Genomic DNA, 19,446 nt, shown 5'->3' with positions numbered 1-19,446 from the left:
TTGAAGACTGGAGGAATTTCTAAAGTCATCTTCAACCGAGGCTGCAATTAGTCTATCTCAGGTGGAGGGAGTAAGATTTTCCGTGAGTTATTCCAAGTTTTTTTAATCGCACAACGTGCAAATCGGCCACTTGTACGCCGCCATAGCAGAGTGATCAGCGCGAGGTACAGCAATTATACACGTTCGGTAACAGTGATTCAAACTCAAGTGACTACTAAATACGGCGATGGTCTTGTATTCTCTCTATTTTGTGAATTCCTCTGACATTAAATAATCGTCTCGGAGAATAAACTTACATTTATTTTATTTATACGGATGCATATGCTTGGGTGTCATTAAAGCAATAATTAAGTAATAAAGTATATGTAGTCTCATGAAAAACTCAAAGAAGGCATTTTTCTTGGGCCGCATATAAGAACGCCAACTGTTGATAACCAGCCTGAAGAAACAATGACTACAGCTGAAAAGGTCATGGATTGGCTTCAAAAACTGTTGAACATTACTTCTGACTGAACATTAATGATGCCAATCATGAGTGTCATGTTTGAATTGTCGTGGTTGCCAATTCAATCATGAATCAATCAATCAACGTATCTTTGAAAATATGCCCATTAAATTTCGAAAATTAGGATATAAGATACAATTTAAGGTTTATTTATTAAAGTTTCACACAGACTTGTTTTCTAGAAATTCTTCGTTCTGTCAGCAAGAAAAAGGGGTGAGCAATTCCGCCAATATATGGGAAGGAAATGGAAACATGTGGAACTAAACGTTATGGCATAATACGACCGGTATTTCACCACAAGGCTTCTTAAAATGCACAAAACTACAGAGCTTTCATTTGAGACCGAAAGACAGAAAATCTGGTGAATCTACATAGACGTTTACTTTTATATTAATATTTTCTTCATTTTATTTGAGTTTTGTTTATTTTATTGTAATAAAAGTACACAAATTGTTATTTTGATAAATTAAATGAAATTTACAAAATAAGAAAAACACGATTTTCCTTTTTCTCATATTGTAGAAAACCAATTCATGATACAAAAAAAAAAAAAAATAAAATTATTTTGCAATCAGTACAGCAAACTTAGGAAGGTAACATATTAGAATTAAAAGCCCCACTTTGCAAAATTCAACTTGTAGGCATGTCTCGTTAACTGGAGGTATTTTCAAAATGACAAGCTGTGTTAAAACAAAGCATACAAAAATTATTGAATATCAAAGTTATTATGGGTGGAAAAACAACTAAATTGAAACGAATTACAGGCAACTTAATATATTGTCGTTTAGATGAAAAGAATGGCTTGGACATCTTTTAAAGGTTGTGCATAAATCAATGAACTTAATTAGGAAGCATGCCTGAATTACACGGATAAAACAACATACCTGGAATGCATATTACGGGCTTTCCGTGTGGGGGAAGTTAATGAAGTCGTAGAGTTGGCAAGAGACCGTGCTTTTCCGCAGCTTTTACGTCTTCCGTTTTTGATTGTGCTCAGCTGGCCAGGTATATTCGTGACTATCGAATAAAAAATGGGAATTTATCTACCAGCCAGTTAACAGGATATAGTTAAGTAATGTAAATGCAGTAAAAATTGCGTTTATTTAAAATTGAATAAATTGATCGCCCTTTTGTACTTGTAAAGGCGATTTGTCTCACGAGAATTCATATTATTTTCTAGAAAAAATAACCAACCCTTTGCAAAGCATCATTATAGCAAAAAACAGAGTTCTACATAAAACAATACTAATAATCCCTAGGGCCAATTTCACATCAGTTTTTTTTTTTTCCAGTTGCCAATTTGAAGTTATTGGAGATTGGAATGTGGTAATATGAAGTTGTACTCTACAATCCAATTTTCTTCTTAACACCGTTATACCACTTCAACGTCGTTTCTAATAAGGGGTATCGCTGCCGCTTTGGTTATGCCTCGTAAAAAAAAAAATCAAATTTTGGATTTTTTTTTTTTTTTTTTTACGTTAACGTTTTTGCGTTAATAGGGAAACGAGAGTTTAATTTCTTAATTTTATAAGTTGTTAAAAAACGCAAATTTATTAGGGTATCTTTTCTCATTCTAAGGTGGCACTTCTAATATGTAAGGAATTATTGTACCTTAGAAGAACCATGACCTTTAAAGTTATTATAATATTTGCTATAAGGCACTGTCAAGCTGCCTTATAGCAAATATAATAACAACATATTGTTAAGTACATTTGCTGTACGGTGCTCTCATATTCTGTTAAGTATATGTGGAAGGTTATAAATTCTTTATTCTTCATTAAATCAGATCTTTTGGAACCAACAGAAAAGTACACTCCCACCTAAAAGTTAGGAATCGCAGCGTATAACAATTTATTTATTTATTTTATTTTTTATAGTTAATTTCAAATATTTTTTATTTGAAATTAACTATGACAATGTAAGGTTTAATATAGAAACAACGCACTACAAAAGTATTTTATGATGCTTTATACAGAATTGAAAAATTTAAAGCAAAAAATATTGAAATGATTAATATTAACAACTATACTGATATTTCATCAAAATATCCTCCATGAGATTTTATTATTGTTTCACACAGACGTGGCGATTAATTTTATAACATTGTATTGATTAACATTATTCCAAGCGATCTGCAAGGACGACGGGCAGACTTCACGGACTTGACGGTCTAGACCAGGGGTGGGCAACTTTTTTCGTCAGCGGGCCGAATGAAATTTTCGTATCATGATGCGGGCCGAATGAAATTTTCGCATCATGATGCGGGCCGGAATAGATTGAACGATTTAATAAAAAAAAATCAGAACCTAAAAAATGCTATATTACTTGAATTACCAAATTATTAATGTATTTTTAAAAAAAATATCTGAATGAGCCATATTAAATTTATATTAAATATTAAATTAAATTATATTAATTTATATTAAATTAAAAATTGTAATAATTAGAAAAGGCATAAAACATAAAATATCTCGCACCAATATTATTTTTTTCAATAAGAAGTCAAACCCAAAGGAACTTCGTTCGATCGATGCTACAATAATAATTAGGAAATAACTCTTTGACGCTGCGTAGAATCACTTGGTTACTGTTGTACTGGCCGCGATTCCCGATTGAACCGAATTAAGCCGAACGTTTACGGCGAGTGTAGTCAGGTATGGATTTTCTATATTTATGCATTTACCGAGGGGGCCGGATTCAACATCGTCGCGGGCCGGCTGTTGCCCACCCCTGGTCTAGACTCTAGATGGTCTCATGGAAGTTCTATTAGGTTTAAGATAGGCAGTTGGAGTGGCCACACCGTTCCTGTTGTTCGGTTGCTAGAAAGTTTCTGCACAGCTCAGAGCTGTACTTCGGGTCAATGTCTTCTTGTAATATAAAATTTATTCCACAAAGTGTAAATCCAGAGGATATTGCATTATTTTCAAGAATGGTTTTATCTTCTTTTTCTTACAATTCCTTCAATTCTGACGATGTCACTCACCCCAGAAAAACAGAAGCGACTCCAGATGGAAGCACCACGATGCTTGACTGTAGGCACTAACCAATGTGGCACCATTTTTTATTCAGTTGATCATCTCGCATAAACTCTATGCTTGGATCCAAAATTTTCAAATTCGGATTCTTCCATCCACAATACGGTTTTTTCACTCTTCAGTTGTCCAATTTTGATGGCTCTTAGCCCAAGCCAAAAAAGTTGTTTTTTTTTTCGATTTTCCGTCTTTAATAAGCGTTTTCAGACCACGACCATAAAGTCCTGCTTGTTCAAGACGAACAAGCAGGACTTTATGGTCGACAAACAGAGACACGGAGTTTCTCTGTTCCTATTGATCTCGGCTCGAATTTCAGGTGTAGTAAGTTGGCGATTGCGTTTAGAAATCAGTGTTATGGTTTTATCTTGTGTTCCCGTTATTAAGCGCGGTCTTCTGATCGTCGTTTGTCCTTTAAACTGCCAGTTTCCCTGAATCGTCGAATTTTACTGTGAGTACTGTGAGAAAATAAATAAATTAATTAATGAAGACTACGCTATTATATCATGTAACAGATTTAAGTAATCTATTATTAAAATGTTGCAATTTTAACTATTGAAACACCTCAATAACAAACACTTAAACAATTCTGGCTGCGTTTTGGGAACTCAGAGAAGGTACTTACCAGAAAACTGCACTCCAGGTTTGGAAAAACAGGATGGAACCTGGAGTCGTTTTGTGGGAAGTGAAATTTTCTAGGAAGGAACTTCCCAGAAAACTCTATTCCAGGTTCGCATAAACAGGCCTGAAGACAGTAAACAGTAAGTTCCCGAAACGTAGCCAAAATTGTTTAAGTGTTTGGCATTGCCGTGTTTCAATAATCCGAATTGTAGCATTTCAATAATAAATTACTTAAATCTACCACGTGATATAATAGTGTAGCCTCAATTAATTAATTATAATTAATTATCTCACACTGATGAACAATCCCGTAGATCCCCTCTTCCAAGTACTCCTTTAAATGAAAAGTCCAGTTTTTTGCCAATACTTCTCATAGAATAACTTTCTTTATACAGAGTTATAATAGTACTTCTTTTTTTAACACTCAGTTCCTTATTTTTTGCCATGTTTATCACGAAACACACAAAACTTACACCAAGCACACTCTCTGAATGACGCGTGTTCGATTTTATAAGTTGCAGCTCGTACTCCTCAATTCATATTATTGCAAAACACTCTAGAATTATCTACAATCTTCTATAATATTGATATCCTACCAATTTTTAGAATTTATAGAATAATCTACAACATTCTACAGTGTTCTACCATATCCAGAAGTCTTCTGCGCCTTTCTGAAATATTCTCGACTACATTCTAGAAATTTCTTAACTATTTCTTAAATATTATTTAAGTTTTTAGATACGATTTACAGATAATAGAAAATATTTTAATAAAAGTTGGTAAACAAGCTGGTCCTATTTTAATAAAAATTGGTAAACAAGCTGGTCCTATTTTAATAAAAACTTTGAAAATTGAGAAAAATGCAAACTTTTAGGAGGGAGTCAAGGGCGCCAGCAGCATGGTGTAAGGTGGTGCAAGTGCACCACCTTTGGATTTCGAAGAAATGCACAATTTTTAATATTTTCATTAATTTATTGAAATATAAGATATTCCATGTATTCGAAAATTTGGTGAACAAAAAAATTATTCCCACATGCCCACCACCTTTCAAAATATCCTGCCGGCGCCCATGGCGGCAGCGTACATTAAAATGATATATAGTAGTTGAAATCTGTTTAAACTAATTTTAATAAATAATATAACATAACACAATATCTAGGTTTATCATAAATTCTAAATTATAAAAATTAACACTGTGTGTGAGAAACGTATCATCAAAGTGGGCAATGCTTGTAAGGCACTAAGTCAGTCAATAAATATCATGAAAATCACGAGCAAAATATATCATGTTTGCTTGTATTAACAAGAGCTTTTACGATTAAATTAAGTATGAACAAAAACACTTGTATATTAATTAGTTAACTCAAACAATTTACGTAACTTAAAATAATTCGTATTTGTTCACATTTGTTCATTATAACACTTACCCGATTCACTTGGTTCCTTGGATCCGTCCGCTGTGACGAGAGAAAGACTTTCGTTTAGGGAAGAGCAAACTAAAAACACCCAAACATGCTTCTTCTTTTCTAGAATATATCTAATATACTTGCATTCAAGACAAAATGTAATGACTATCTACAAAAATACATCAAGCAAGCAAAATAAAACGTACTAAAAAGAAATCTGCAAAATGTCCAAGAACTATCACAATATCACTAAGAAAAGGATGCAAAATAAATAATCTACACATTTACGAAATCATAAAGCAAAAAAAAAAAAAAAAAAGAGTTAAACATATAGTACAGTCTTGTACGGCGAAACCTAATTACTAACGATATTGAAATTGTCGCCCTTTCTTAGCTTATTAATTATGATCATTGTTCTTCAAAATGATGTTGAAATGGCTCAGATTTGAATAGGTAGAAGTTTTTTTTTTTTTTAGATCGTAGATGAGTTATCGGTCTCAGACGATGATTGCGTGGTTTTATCTAACCGAAATTCGGGATTTTTCATCCAGAAAACCAATTGAAGAATAAAAACATGCAATTACAGATACAGTAGAATATATTAACGCCGTATGGCCATAGCTGAGTTGGTCTGCGTTTCCTATTCTCTTCTAAATATTCGTTAATTAAATAACATATTTTTATTTTAATAACTGTAATTCATCTCAAAACATTTTTATAAATTTAGCGATTACAAAAAAAAAATTACCCAATAAAAATTATTATTAGCATACTAAGGTGCACTATAAAAATGTTGTGAAATATAATTAAAATTAATACATGGATTATTCAGAGATTTTAAGAAATAACTCACTCTTTTTACTACATTAAAGGAAAACAGGCGACATTAAGTACAGGTACAATTTTTTTCAATGTGGTTGCATTAATAAAACACGTCATTTCTCTTTTTAACGTAGTGAATTCTTTTTGAAAGAAATTCCGTGTATAATATACATATACAATGTATCTATAAGTAAATTTATTTTATAACTTAACAGTGTCAATCATAATGCACAATTGGTGATAAATAAAAATATTATCAAGAACTGTCATCACAGCATCTCAATATGTATTAATTAAATTCTCCGCTACAAATTCAGCCATTGTGAAACGAATATTCATTCACCGTAACTTAAGCGTTATATATTGCAGTTAGAGAAGAGGGCAATTTACATGCAAATACACATGCGCAGTGACTAAACTGGAATGCCAAAAGCTTTGCGTGATCTGCAGCCTAAATTAATAATTAAGTTTAGTTGCAGTATACATATATATATAACTCGTGCATTTAATTTTATTATAACGATTACTACACTTGAAGCTTTTAAGCAATTATATAATATCGCCTGAAAAGTGAAGCTGCTTATAAACTCTCTCTCTCTCGTCAGCAAAATATAACCTGACACTGCAGAAAATAATCCAGAAAGCATATTATGTAAAGAAAAAAAAACCCTTCAGGAATAATATACTTAAATCATACTTTATGATCAGCAGAAACTTATTTACCTCAAAAGTGAACTTCTAATACGTGAAGTCTATACATATAACAATATAAATTATCGCTTGGTACTTTGAATAATTCCGGAGGAGGAACGAAAACTCATTACAAAATCAACGCTCTCTGGTGACAAGTTGTTACTTCAATGAAATTAAGCATTAATGCATAAATAAATAAATAAACGAAATACAACTACTGCACTGTACAAAATACAACTACTGTATATAAATATTTATATATTTTATAGATTGTTACTTTCATAGTATTTAATTTTTGATTTAAATAAAAATTTAATTAATTTTTTTTTGAATTCATAAATTATTAAAGTTTTCTTAAATCTGTTTATAAATTAGGATTCAATACGTCCGTCGCATTTTGTGCAAATAAACAAAGTATACTTTTAAAGGGGACTGCGACTGCCGATGCTGTAAAAATATTGGAGGGGGAAGGAAGGACATTGAATCAAATAACTTTTGAAGGCAACCCATGTCAAAGCAAAATAACAAAATTACTGCCTTTCCTAATTAGGTTCATCTTTCGTAATGAATTAAATTCCCTTTCCTAATTAGTTAAAGCAATGACTATTTCATAAAGAGCGATTTTAAATTACTAGCGATATCCAAGAAACAATGCTTCTGCTGTACTAGTCTTATATATCAAATTTACTATAATATATGACAAGAATCGTGTTACGGAAATAGTTATGCCTTTGTATTGTATTGTCCTCCTTAATTTTATATATATAATTATATAGCCTGACGTAGCCGAGTGGTCAAGGGCCCGAGTGCTGTAGTACACGCTCTTTGAGTAAACCAGGGTTCAAGCCCGTGACTGCTAAATACGATATACATTTGTATTGATTGAGTTATTGTAAACTCCACCGATCTGGTGGTCGTTCCGGAGTATAAACAAGAACTATTTTTTTATAGAGGCAGCTGTAGCCGAGTGGTCAGGAGTGCAGGTGCATAAGTACACGTGCTTGAGTGACCGAGGTTCAAGCCCGTACTGCTAAATACGGTGCTGCTTCTTGTACTCTGTCTATTTTGTGAACTCCTCTGACCGATTGGTCATCCCGGAGTATAAACAGAAAATTTATTTTATTAACGAATTCTACTCGGTAATTATAGATGCATTTAATAAATAATTCAGTGCGTTATTTTAAGTATAGTATCTGATAAATATCTAAAGGATGTTAATATAAATCTAATGATTTTACCATGCGAAATTAATTACAGGTTTGTATTTAATTTTCTTAGGCAAACTATGGAAGCAAAGAAAAATTCTGCCCAAATACTAAACCTCATGAACCGACTCAATGCAAGTAGTAAATATGCAATGCACTTAGGCGCTGCAAGCATAGGGACAAGTATGTTGCAAGTATGTTGTTAACAAGGCGATATTTTGAATATTACAATATAAAGTTCTTTCAATAACCAGGGTAGTTGTTGTACAGTTCTAGACGCATCAACAACAGACCATATTGCAACGCATACATTATGTCTGTAAACTGCGTGTGTTCTGTGGTCGATCTCCCGGTTTACAGGACGAAAAACTCGAGTTTCCGGAAGGAAAACTATGCTACCCTTGGCCGAGGTCAACTAACGTAGCTATGTTGTGAACAGGGTTCACAAAAATTGCACCCTTCACTGACAGGATTCGAACTGCGGTCTTTTCCACCCGGTGTAGGGAAGACATCGAATTATTGGCGCGTGCCTAGAACACAATTCATAATTCGACAAAACAAACGCGTATCATGTGTTTTCTTTGTACTTACAGTATATTCTCTGCAGTTTACAGACAATCGTGTATTGCATTTACCAGAGCTGATAAAGCAATATACAGCTCCGAAAGCTAATCTATGATTTAATTTCTTTATTTTATTTTTTATGCCTTTTTATCGAATTTAAATATCACAGATTCGTATTTTAAAAATTTATTTTATTAGTTATTTATATTGGTTTGTGTTCTAAACTACAAGTCGGTTGTTGCAAGAACATTATATTTCACTATAGTCCTCGACGATCAAGGCCATTTTACTAATATTTTTCACTCCTGTTAAGGAACTAGAACTACCAAATTGAAACCTCATGTAGATATTGCTAAAACTCATAGTTACATATGAGAAATATTAACAAATGCTTTTTTTGTAAAGCATTTGTTAATGTTTCTCAAATTTTCAAAACTCATTTCTAATTTTAAAATTCAAAATTCATCTCTAATTTTCAAAACTCATCTCTAAATTCCGTTTTGGTTTAATTACTGACACGCTGCCTAATCAGTCAATTCAAGCTGTTAATAAATTTTTGAAACATTAAATTAAAATGAAAAAGAAATTAAAATATTACAATTAAACTGGTAACACATCCTTTGGGGAACGTGTACACTTTCAGATTCCATTCCTCCACGTTAACAAAATTGGAAAAATTAAAAGTGTTTAAAAAACAAAATCCTGAATGGTAGGTTCGGCAGTAGAAAAGACAGTTTCTTGATTGCTCGGAACAGTTCCTTGGTTTAAGATCTGAATGGAAAATGATTTGATATTTAATGGAGAAAAATCTCCGAAAATACATGATGCAATGATGTGCTAAAATAATACGGGGAGTTGAAAAAAAAAAGTTCAAATCTCGACTGATCTTTTTGAAATTTGGAAAATACATCAGTACATCACTGGTTTTCAAAGCTTAACTCGCACTTTCTTTTGAAAAAAAAAAAAAAAAAATTGTAAATCACTCCAGTGCATCATGGTGTTTAAAAGATTTCTCAGTAAGCGGTCTGCAAGTTCGAGAATTAATTTTCAGGATTATAATCGCCAAGGAGAGTTCTGCATTAGCAAGAAGGACTGTTGTAATAACCCATAGTTTAGAGAATGAAAAGCAGCAGAAAATAAACAACTGCAACAGTCCTCGTCACTGGGACTTTCTGATCGTGTATTGTGATAAGACGAAAGCAAGGTGAAATATAATTCCAAAACGGATGAAATACATGCAGAAAAAGTTACGCTTTTCACATTAGGTGCAGCATTACAGAATGGCAGAAGCAGCGTGACGAACATGAGAAAGATAGAAGAAACCACCTACTTGCCCTTTTAAACGCTTGGACTGCCCATACGCTTGATCTAAATAGCTTCGAAGCTGCTTCAGGAAAACAAGGATATTTATATATATACTGTATATATATTTCCAAGAAGTGTATATTTATATATATACATATAATATACATACGTTAGACAAATGTAGTATACTTGTATCTAAAAGTAGATAAATCTGGGTTCTGGCTAAATAACAGTGCATATATCATATATTGTCCCTGTCTATCATATTGCAGTAGTATTATATACATTATATAGTAGTATACATGCTAGTATGATTTTTAAAAAAATAGGTAGAGATTGAGTGTAAAGGTAGTGAAAAACCCAGGTACAGCGTATTTTATATATAATTGAAATTGAATATTTTCCGTGAACACGAGGAAATGCTACTCTTATCAACCTAGCAGCCAAACGAAAGGTGAGGATAGTATCAGGGCTGGTGAACCTTTCTGCTGCTTCGTCCAAAATTAATAAATATTTTAATTTATCATTGTGTCAATCACTCATAGTGTGCGGTTCATGCAGTACTAGATAAGATCTTTATAACGTGCATTGTCTGTATAATGCACAGTAAGCAGCTAAGTCTGTGTACACAGGATGATATGTATGTTGAGCGGCCTTAAAAAAACCGGAAAAACTCACAAGGGTAACTTTACTCCTTCCGCTAGAGATCAAGTGATTTCAGTCCTGATCGAAAAGGCCCTTAAGAATTTCTCTAGTCTTCCACAAGATTCGAATCCGAAATATCCAAACGACTGGCAAGTGGTAAGCCGCGAGGTTAGGGGATTTTCTTCAACAAGGCTACCGATGTAGATTTGTTGGAAAAGATCCTCAGACCCAAAGGCTTTCACTTTGAGTTCTGGTTCGATGTTACAAGCTTTCTCCCTACATTTGGCAATCTGAATTTTCCCAGTGGTCATATGACATGAATTTCCCTAGATCAGGGGTGGCAAATCTATGCCACGCGTGCCCAAAGTGGCACGCATACAAATTTTTTCAGTGTCCCAAAAAAATTTCAAACTTCGAAACATTATCACTCCTAGAATCCACCTTGAGTCATGACCTACGCACGTCCATTCACTCTGTCAGGCATGTAGTGACGTCACACCATTCAGTAAATAGCTGTATTCAGGCAGTGATTTGTTCGAGGTCAGAGTTCGGATACGTTCCAAGACGTACCGTGGATGGTGAGACGTACTTACAAAATTGTGACAAAATTATGTGATTAAATGTCTTGAATTTTTAAAAAATTTAGTCAGTTTGGCACGCACCCTTAAAAAGGCTCGCTACCTCTGCCCTAGATGATCCACGGTCACTGCCGCTGCGTCTCCTTGTGGTGCAATGGGGATGCATATCTTACTGGTGCGTTATCGTACTGTGTCTCCTTGTAGCACAGTGGGCTTCTACCTTCTCACTTCCACTTGTATGTTTTCCCTCGTTAAAACATCAAAATTCATGCCCGACCTATTAGGAAATCTTATCACTTCCAACGCATATCTCTTATAGCTCCTCTAAACAGTGTTTAATATACCATCTGTGCCCAAAGAAAATAAGAATATTCCTGAAATCTCAGGAACGTAAGTGGCAGGACCTGCCAGAGCAAACTTTAAGGGAACACCTGGCTGGCCACGTGGCAGAGTACGTAAACGTCAGGTCCCATCAGGGGCCTGGCGGCTAACAAGCCAGATGAACAAGGGACGCAACATATTACACAACACACGACACACACACTTTTAAATCTCTGGCCTTGACAGCGTACTGTCCTCGATACAAAGAAAATACGCGGGGATAGGGTAAATCCCTGGTGCCGTTAGACCCGAAAATACTCTGTGCTCTGCATGTTTTCCCTTGATCAGATAAGGAATGAATTACCTCTATCTCAGTGTTCCTTCGTTGCATCTCCTCGTGATACATTGGAATGTAAATCTCTGACTTACATCTGAACAGTAGCTAGATGGACAGTTTCTGGAAATATTCTATGATTAAAAACTGTATTCCACGGCTATCTGAGCATAAAGTGCGATTCGTTCTTGGATACGCAGATATGGCTGAAAACTGTACAGTATTGTAAATAGGTTGCGGCCGCGACCGCGTTTAATAAACAAAATAAAATTGGCGATCCAGTTTTGGCTTAATCGCCAATTATCGGCAGGATATCTAATCTGCCAATCAATTTCGTTTCTGCCTCTGGCTACTCTGACTAGTCGCCAGGTACCAGCACTCAACGCTCAACATAACAACACACCTACATACACTTGCGAGCCTTGGCCGTATTCTTTTTCAGATATTGCAGCGGCATATACATTGTGCTGCCACTTTATTAGGTAGACCTACCTAGTAGGGTTTGTTGAGCCTCCTTTAACCTTCAAAACAGCCTGAATTCGTCTAGATATGGATTGAACAAGATGATGAAAACGTTGTGCAGGAATGGAGCACCATGCATACATGATTGTATCGCGCAGTTCCTTGAGATTCGACGGAGCTGTATGCCTGCAGCGAACAGCCCTTTCCAGCTCATCCCAAAGATGTTCAATAAGATTGAGATCCGTGGAGTGAGCGGGCCACTGCAGCAAAGAAAAGTCATTGTCATGTTCCTGGAACCATTCCATAGTGATTCGGGCTTTGTGCACCAGCGAATTATCCTGCTGGAAGTAACCATCTGAGGATAAACTGTCAACATGAACGGATGCGATTGGTTAGCAAAGATGTTTAGGTACGATGTGGCATTCAAAAGTGAATCTATGGGTATCAATGGACCCAATGTGTGTCAAGAAAACATTCCCCACACCATAACACTGCCCCCACCACCTTGCACAGTAGTCGTCAGACATGACGGGTCCATGGATTAATGTTGTTTTCCCCAAATTCTGAACCTTCCATCAATATGATGCACCAGGAACTTCGACTCGTCAGACCAAGCAACTGTTTCCCAATCCTCGATATTCCAGTGCTGGCGTTGTTGTGCCCACAGGAGATGTGCTCTCTTGTTCTTCATTGATAACAAAGGTACGCGATGTGGCTGTCGGCTGTTGTAGCCCATTCGCGACAAAGTGCGATTAGTGGTCCGTTGTGATATTTTGTTCTGCGCACCAAAGTTGTATTCTGACGTGATGTACGACATTGTGGCCCGTCTGTTTGCCTGCACAATTCTAGCCATCCTCCTCTGACCTCTCTCATCAACAAGCGATTTTCTTCCAAGGAATGCCGTTCAAAAGATGTTTTCTGCTCGTTGCACCATTCTCGATACATCCTTGAACTGTGGTGCGTGAAAAGTTCAGGAGAACTGCCGTTTCAGAGATGCTTTGTTCAGCACGTCTTGCACCTACTTCCATGCCACGTTCGAAGTCCGTTAGATCACTCCTTTTTCCCATTCTTGCTACGGTTTGTACGCTTAATTGATACTAGAAAGGTTGTTCTGCTGCATTTATATCCACAACTGTGAATCCACATGTGACTTGCAATGTTGTGGGAGAAATCATTTGTGTGCACAGCAGGGGTGTACCAAATAAAGTGGTAGCACAGTGTAGGTATAGGAGAAACCCTGGAGACTGCAGTTAAAAAAACACACCTTGACATCTGTCCTATTCTGCCTAGCCAGTCGTTTGGAGAAATCTCGGTTCGATTCCATCGATCACTGGAGGAATTTCTACAGTTCTGTTCAATCGAGGAAGCTGTCATTAACCAATCTCAGGCGAAGGGAATAGGGTTTTTCGCGTGAGTTCTTTGCGGTTTTTCAGTCGCACAACATGCAGATCAGCCCATAAACATAAGCTAATACAGAGAAAAACATATACGGATATACGCGTAGGTTTCGGGATATCGAAATAATAATAATAATAATAATAATAGAATTGACTATTCTCCAAGCCCTAAGTGGTAGCTTAGTCGATACGATTCATCGCAGTCTGCCACTTGTTTCGAGAGGTACATATATGGATTCAATTCTCTTCGATGAGTGGGATCTCAAAAGTTCTGAAATCCCAAACTCTTCAATCGAGGTTGTAGTTAACCAATCTCAGGCAGTGAGAGCAGAGTTTTCCTCATGAGTTATTTCCAGCTTTTCAGTCTACACAACGTGAAAATCGGTCTGTGAACCTATGCTTCTATCGAGATAAAAACATTATGTGGATATGAACGACAACTGCCTTTAATACAATGATTACTTTTTTAAACTGTTCGGCCAGCCATCGAGGGTAACATACTTTCACACATATGGAAATGGCCTGAATTCGAATCCGGTTAATGACACATAGAACTACAATTTTTTTTTTCACCATTTAACATCGTGACCGAGTTAGTTGATCTTGGGTGAGAGTGAAAAAGTTTTTTTTTTTTTTCGGAAACTCGGGTTTCTTCGTCTAGTAAAATATGCAAACAGACAAGAGCACATGCTGTTTACAGACAAAATACATTTGGACTATGAGCTACTTCAAGTAACCTCTACCTCGAATTTGAAAGTGAAGAGTAGAGCACCATGAAGTATGCTGTTCGCGGATGATATCGTACTGTGCGAACCATCCCAAGGAAAGGTAGAGAAGAAATTGGAGGAATGGAGGAAAGCGTTGGAAGAGAGAGGCATGAGGATAAGTAGAACAAAGACAGAATATATGGTATTAAATGGAGAAGATGAGAGTTCTATAAAACTGCAGGAGGAAAAGCTAACATCAGTTTCGAAATTTAAGTATCTGGGATCGAACGTTGAGAGGGATGGAGGACGATGGAAGTGGCGGAGATGAGAATGCTAAGATGGATGTGTGGTGTGACGAGGAAGGACAGGATAAGAAACGACTACATCAAAGGTACGGTTAAGGTGGGGCTTCTGAGTAAAAAATTGCAGGAATCTAGGCTGAGTTGGCTTGGACATGTGGAACGAAGAAGTGAGGAGTATGTGGGGAAGAGGTGTGAAAAGTTGGAGGTAATAGGAAAGAGGAAGAGGGGAGACCTAAGCTGAGATGGAAGGACAAGGTGGCAGATGATTTAAAAGAGAGGATGGAGGAGAGGGGAAGCCCAGGATAGGGAGGAATGGAGGAAAAGAATTAAGGACGGAAATGCTGACCCCATATAAACGTGGGAAGAAGGCGAAGATAAAGAAGAAGCCTGGAAAATCTTCGGTATTCACATTTGTTTTCTGGCATAGTTTCTTTTTTTTTTTTTTTTTACAGTTTTAAAATACGCATTTGTTTATTTTTTGCTTATTTGTTCCATTTATTTATCTTTATTAGTTTTTTGCATTTTTTAAAATACACATACGCGTTGTGCATTATTTCATTAATCAAATGTGGACCATCACAGTTCCACATCTCAACAGCCTTACAGCTGGGGTGTGTTTATCAATGCGGTCTTCAAAAACTGCCGTTATATGGATCTTTTCACGTTTGTTCAAAATATCAACTATTTTCTGTAATATATCCATTGTTTCTCTTTTTTTATATTGTTTCAATTTTTTTCAACAGAAGTAGTGCCGAGAAGTTTTGTATAATTCGCACGAACAAATCGCATGTAAATTATACTCTTCTTGCAAGGACATCATAATTTATTCCTATAGCCGGCTTGGTCGTGGTACCAATCTTTAGGCTTAGCCGTAACTAGTAGATAACAAGAAACAAATAGCTTCAGCTGATTATAGTTTGAGTATATTCAATGGCGTTAGCCCTTAATAACGTAATAGTCGATGTAGTCTATTAATAATTGGCCTGTTGCGTGTATAATTTAGATGTACAGTGTACAATTTATTGATTTTATTATATTTTTTTCTTATGCAAGGCTCTGCGCATTGTTTTAACTCATAGCAGAAATATCTGGCTACTTATTTGCTGAATTACGAGTTCATTAATTACATATATTACTTATAATTATATACATATATATATATATATATATAATTATGAATAAAAATTAAAATTAAGTAAAGAAAGAAAATGGATTTGAATTTGAATAGAGATAAAATGGAATATCAATAATATGAATTATGGATCAGGGACACTGCAAGAGCAAAGGTACCCTACAACCATAATGTATATATAGAAAATTATTTTAATGTTATGTGCAAATCTTTAATTTAACTTATGCTAATAATGAAAATACCGTGTACCCTGGGAGCGATGTATGTTGAATAAAGGGGGGGAAGAACGGAAAAGAGTAACGTTATAAACAAAGTGCGAATTTTGAAAAATGTAAAATTTGAAAAGAACGAAAATAACAGAAGTAAGAGTATTGCTGTTCTTTTTCATAATTTAGGTGGATGACCTCTGAAGATGACACAGAAATTATGAAAGATACTGCAATGCTATTTCTACTTTGGTCGTTCTTTTCAATAATCTGCTATTTCTATTTTCGTTCTTTTCAAATTTTACATTTTTCAAAATTCGCACTTTGTTTATAACGTTACTCTTTTCCGTTCTTCCCCCCCTTTATTCAACATACATCGCTCCCAGGGTACACGGTATTTTCATTATTAGCATAAGTTAAATTAAAGATTTGCACATAACATTAAAATAATTTTCTATATATATATATATATATATATATATATAATTATAAGTATATATATATATATATATATAATTATAAGTGTATATATATATATATATATATATAATTACAAGTGTGTGTGTATATATATATATATATGGAAGAAGAAGAAGAGAATACAGCAGAGCCAGTGGAAGCAGTAAATAACTAAATTTGATAAGTTTTAATACGACAAGTAGCTTTCGGAGTAACAAACTCCTTCAGCAAGTACAGGGTTGTTAAAATTAAAGTATCCCTATGTAGAGGGCTCTGGAGCGAGTTCTAAGAATAATTCTAGATTTATGTCATGTTTGCATTTCTGTATGTACTTGCTGAAGGAGTTCGTTACTCCGAAAGCTACTTGTATTAAAACATTAAATTTAGTAAGTTACTGCTTCCACTGCTGGCTCTTCTTCTAAACCATGGAAACCAGTGCCACAGGCCCATTCTCTTATATATATATTAAAATATGTGTAATTTATATGCAATTTTTTACTTAAATTTTATTTATCCGAAGTTTATACAATATATATATAAATAAATATTTTCAAGCTGCAGAGATTGAAAATTTATCTAATTTGTTAAGAAAAAGAATACGGAATGAGAATAAATAAAAAGAGAAATTATAATACTTACACGCTTTACATTTACATTTCTTGATCATCTTCTCGTCTTTGACGTCTTCGTGGCAATTTTTACAATAGAACCAGGCCCTGAAATCATAGAGGGCACGAAATATCAATCAATGCAGTAGTGGCAGGAAATGAAAACGCGGGATGTGCGGGTAACATCCGCATAATGAAAGTGAGCGACTTCACAGAAAGTGGGATAATTGCTCAAGTCATTATAATGTGGCTATTACTGTACTCAATAAGTCAGTAGAATGAACCGCAAACACTGTTCTGCAGTTATTAACTTTAACAAAAATTACTCTCATTCTTTCAAAATTATAAAAAGTTTTTCTGTTTCTTTGTTAGTTTACAGTTTGCAATTTGCGGAACCAGTGCAAGCTAATTAAATTCAAGAAATTAGTTGAATGGTAACAAGAAATACTTTAGAGAATTCTTGGAAAGTTAATTAAAGTTAAATATTACTTTATAGAAAGTTATTGGAGAATTAATTTGAAGGAAAATTGAGAAATTAAACAATCAAACAATGAAAGGGTAAAGATTATATTTTGCGTTGAATGATACATTAATTCTTTTAAGGAACTTATTTTATTTTTGCATATTTCGGAATTAATGCTAACACCTAACTCATAGTTTCAATCGTAATTTTGCACCTACAGCAGCTGGTGTAAAGTAAGTAGACCAAAATAATCATAATGGAAGCTTTTGCTTTATCTCGGAAACCCATCTAAAATTCCTCGCATAAACAGGAAAATATAAGGAGATTAATAAAACTGCTAAACACTGTAATGCAATAATCGAATCGAAGCAAATAATGGATGTTTAGGGGAACAAGCGCAATCTAAGTCTTTTCATTCCGCTGATTCGTGAACTTTTTTTTTTACTAAGTATTTATTCAGAACGATTGAAAATCCTCCCACCAAACTAACAGTATGCTGGGACATATAAAAAAAAATAATAATAATTTTTTTTTTTTTTTTTTGCCTATATTCCAGGACGGCCATATATGTTCACAGGAGTTTAGAAGGCAAAGGAATACAAAACATCGCATTTTTGTGAAGGAATACAGAGGACTACCGAAAACAGAGGAATTAAAACATTATCGTATTTCTATGCCCATCACATTAGTCAAGCCTCTATGTTCAGATTTTAACAAATTAAGAGTGTTTGCAGACGTTAAAAGCCAAGACGATGGTGCTGTGAAAACGTATTATAAAATTAAATTAAAATTAAAAACTTTATGTTGCACATAACGCTTTTATAAATTGAAAAAAGTAATAATGCAAAACGCCGCGAAAATCATTCAAGATGTTTATGTTGAGGAATACAAGGATATGCCACCAGTGATACCAGAAGTTCAGGTCTGGTGATTATAGCTTAACCGATGAATAGCCTTCAGGTGGGCCTGTTTAGTTTGATGATAATCTTGACAGCTACACTTGATGAGGGCTGGAACCACTGAAGAATCTGATCAGAAACCCAGTTCATTCCATTTCGCCGGTTATGGTTACTTGCAATGGCAGGAAAAAGAATCCAAAACTTCAAATGTGAATTTTAAACATGATCTCACCAGACAACCTGAGAACCCGGGCATGCTAAGGACGGTCATTACTGGAAGATGGAAAATTGTGTACTTATCACAATGTTAAGAGTCGTCGACAGTGAGTTAATGCCGAAGAATCCCCTATAGCAGATGTTCCCAAAGTGGGGCGCACTTGGTGGAGCGTGTTGTTTTTATGAAACACTTTTTTTTTTTAAATGAAATATAGAAAAAAAAAGCATTAATCTAAGTATGAAGCAAAGTATTTTATTTCACTATTTGAGATTATATGTATTCAAGTATATATTAATTTATGAAAGTATGTATATTCATAGCTAAATTTTAAGTGAAATCTGATTATTTGTGCTTTTTCCGGCAACGAAAGGAGCTTGAAATTTATGAAATAGTGGGACGCAAGGCATAAAAGTTTGGGCACCTCTATCCTTTACCACATGTTCATCCAGGTAGAACAGTGATTATAATCACAGTCCTTCCCTCACTGAGTGGAAATGGCCCGGGTTCGAACTCCGTCAGTGACGCGAGAAACTTTTATGGGTTTTTTGCACTCCGTGGCTGAGTTA

At 34.9% G+C, this 19,446-nt stretch overlaps 1 protein-coding gene across 1 annotated transcript in view; it reads right to left on the bottom strand.

Moving 5' to 3' along the window:
* Window positions 1–19,446, bottom strand: part of LOC150081591 (calcium-activated potassium channel slowpoke-like) — a 409,705-nt gene that overhangs the window by 38,268 nt on the left and 351,991 nt on the right. Inside the window, exons 14-16 of the mRNA XM_090380557.1 lie at window positions 17,333–17,409; window positions 5,583–5,612; window positions 1,390–1,522 (exon numbers count right to left, since the gene is read on the bottom strand). Of these exons, the coding sequence (XP_090236683.1) occupies window positions 1,390–1,522; window positions 5,583–5,612; window positions 17,333–17,409 (240 nt within the window). The remainder of the gene's footprint in view (window positions 1–1,389; window positions 1,523–5,582; window positions 5,613–17,332; window positions 17,410–19,446) is intronic.

Source organism: Mastigoproctus giganteus, chromosome 8 (genome assembly GCF_048544385.1).
Source record: "Mastigoproctus giganteus isolate SK-2022 chromosome 8, ASM4854438v1, whole genome shotgun sequence".
In the NCBI taxonomy this organism is placed as follows: Eukaryota; Metazoa; Arthropoda; class Arachnida; order Uropygi; family Thelyphonidae; genus Mastigoproctus; species Mastigoproctus giganteus.
The sequence above is the reverse complement of the archived record's forward strand: the minus strand, read 5'-3'. Positions and strand labels throughout refer to the sequence as shown.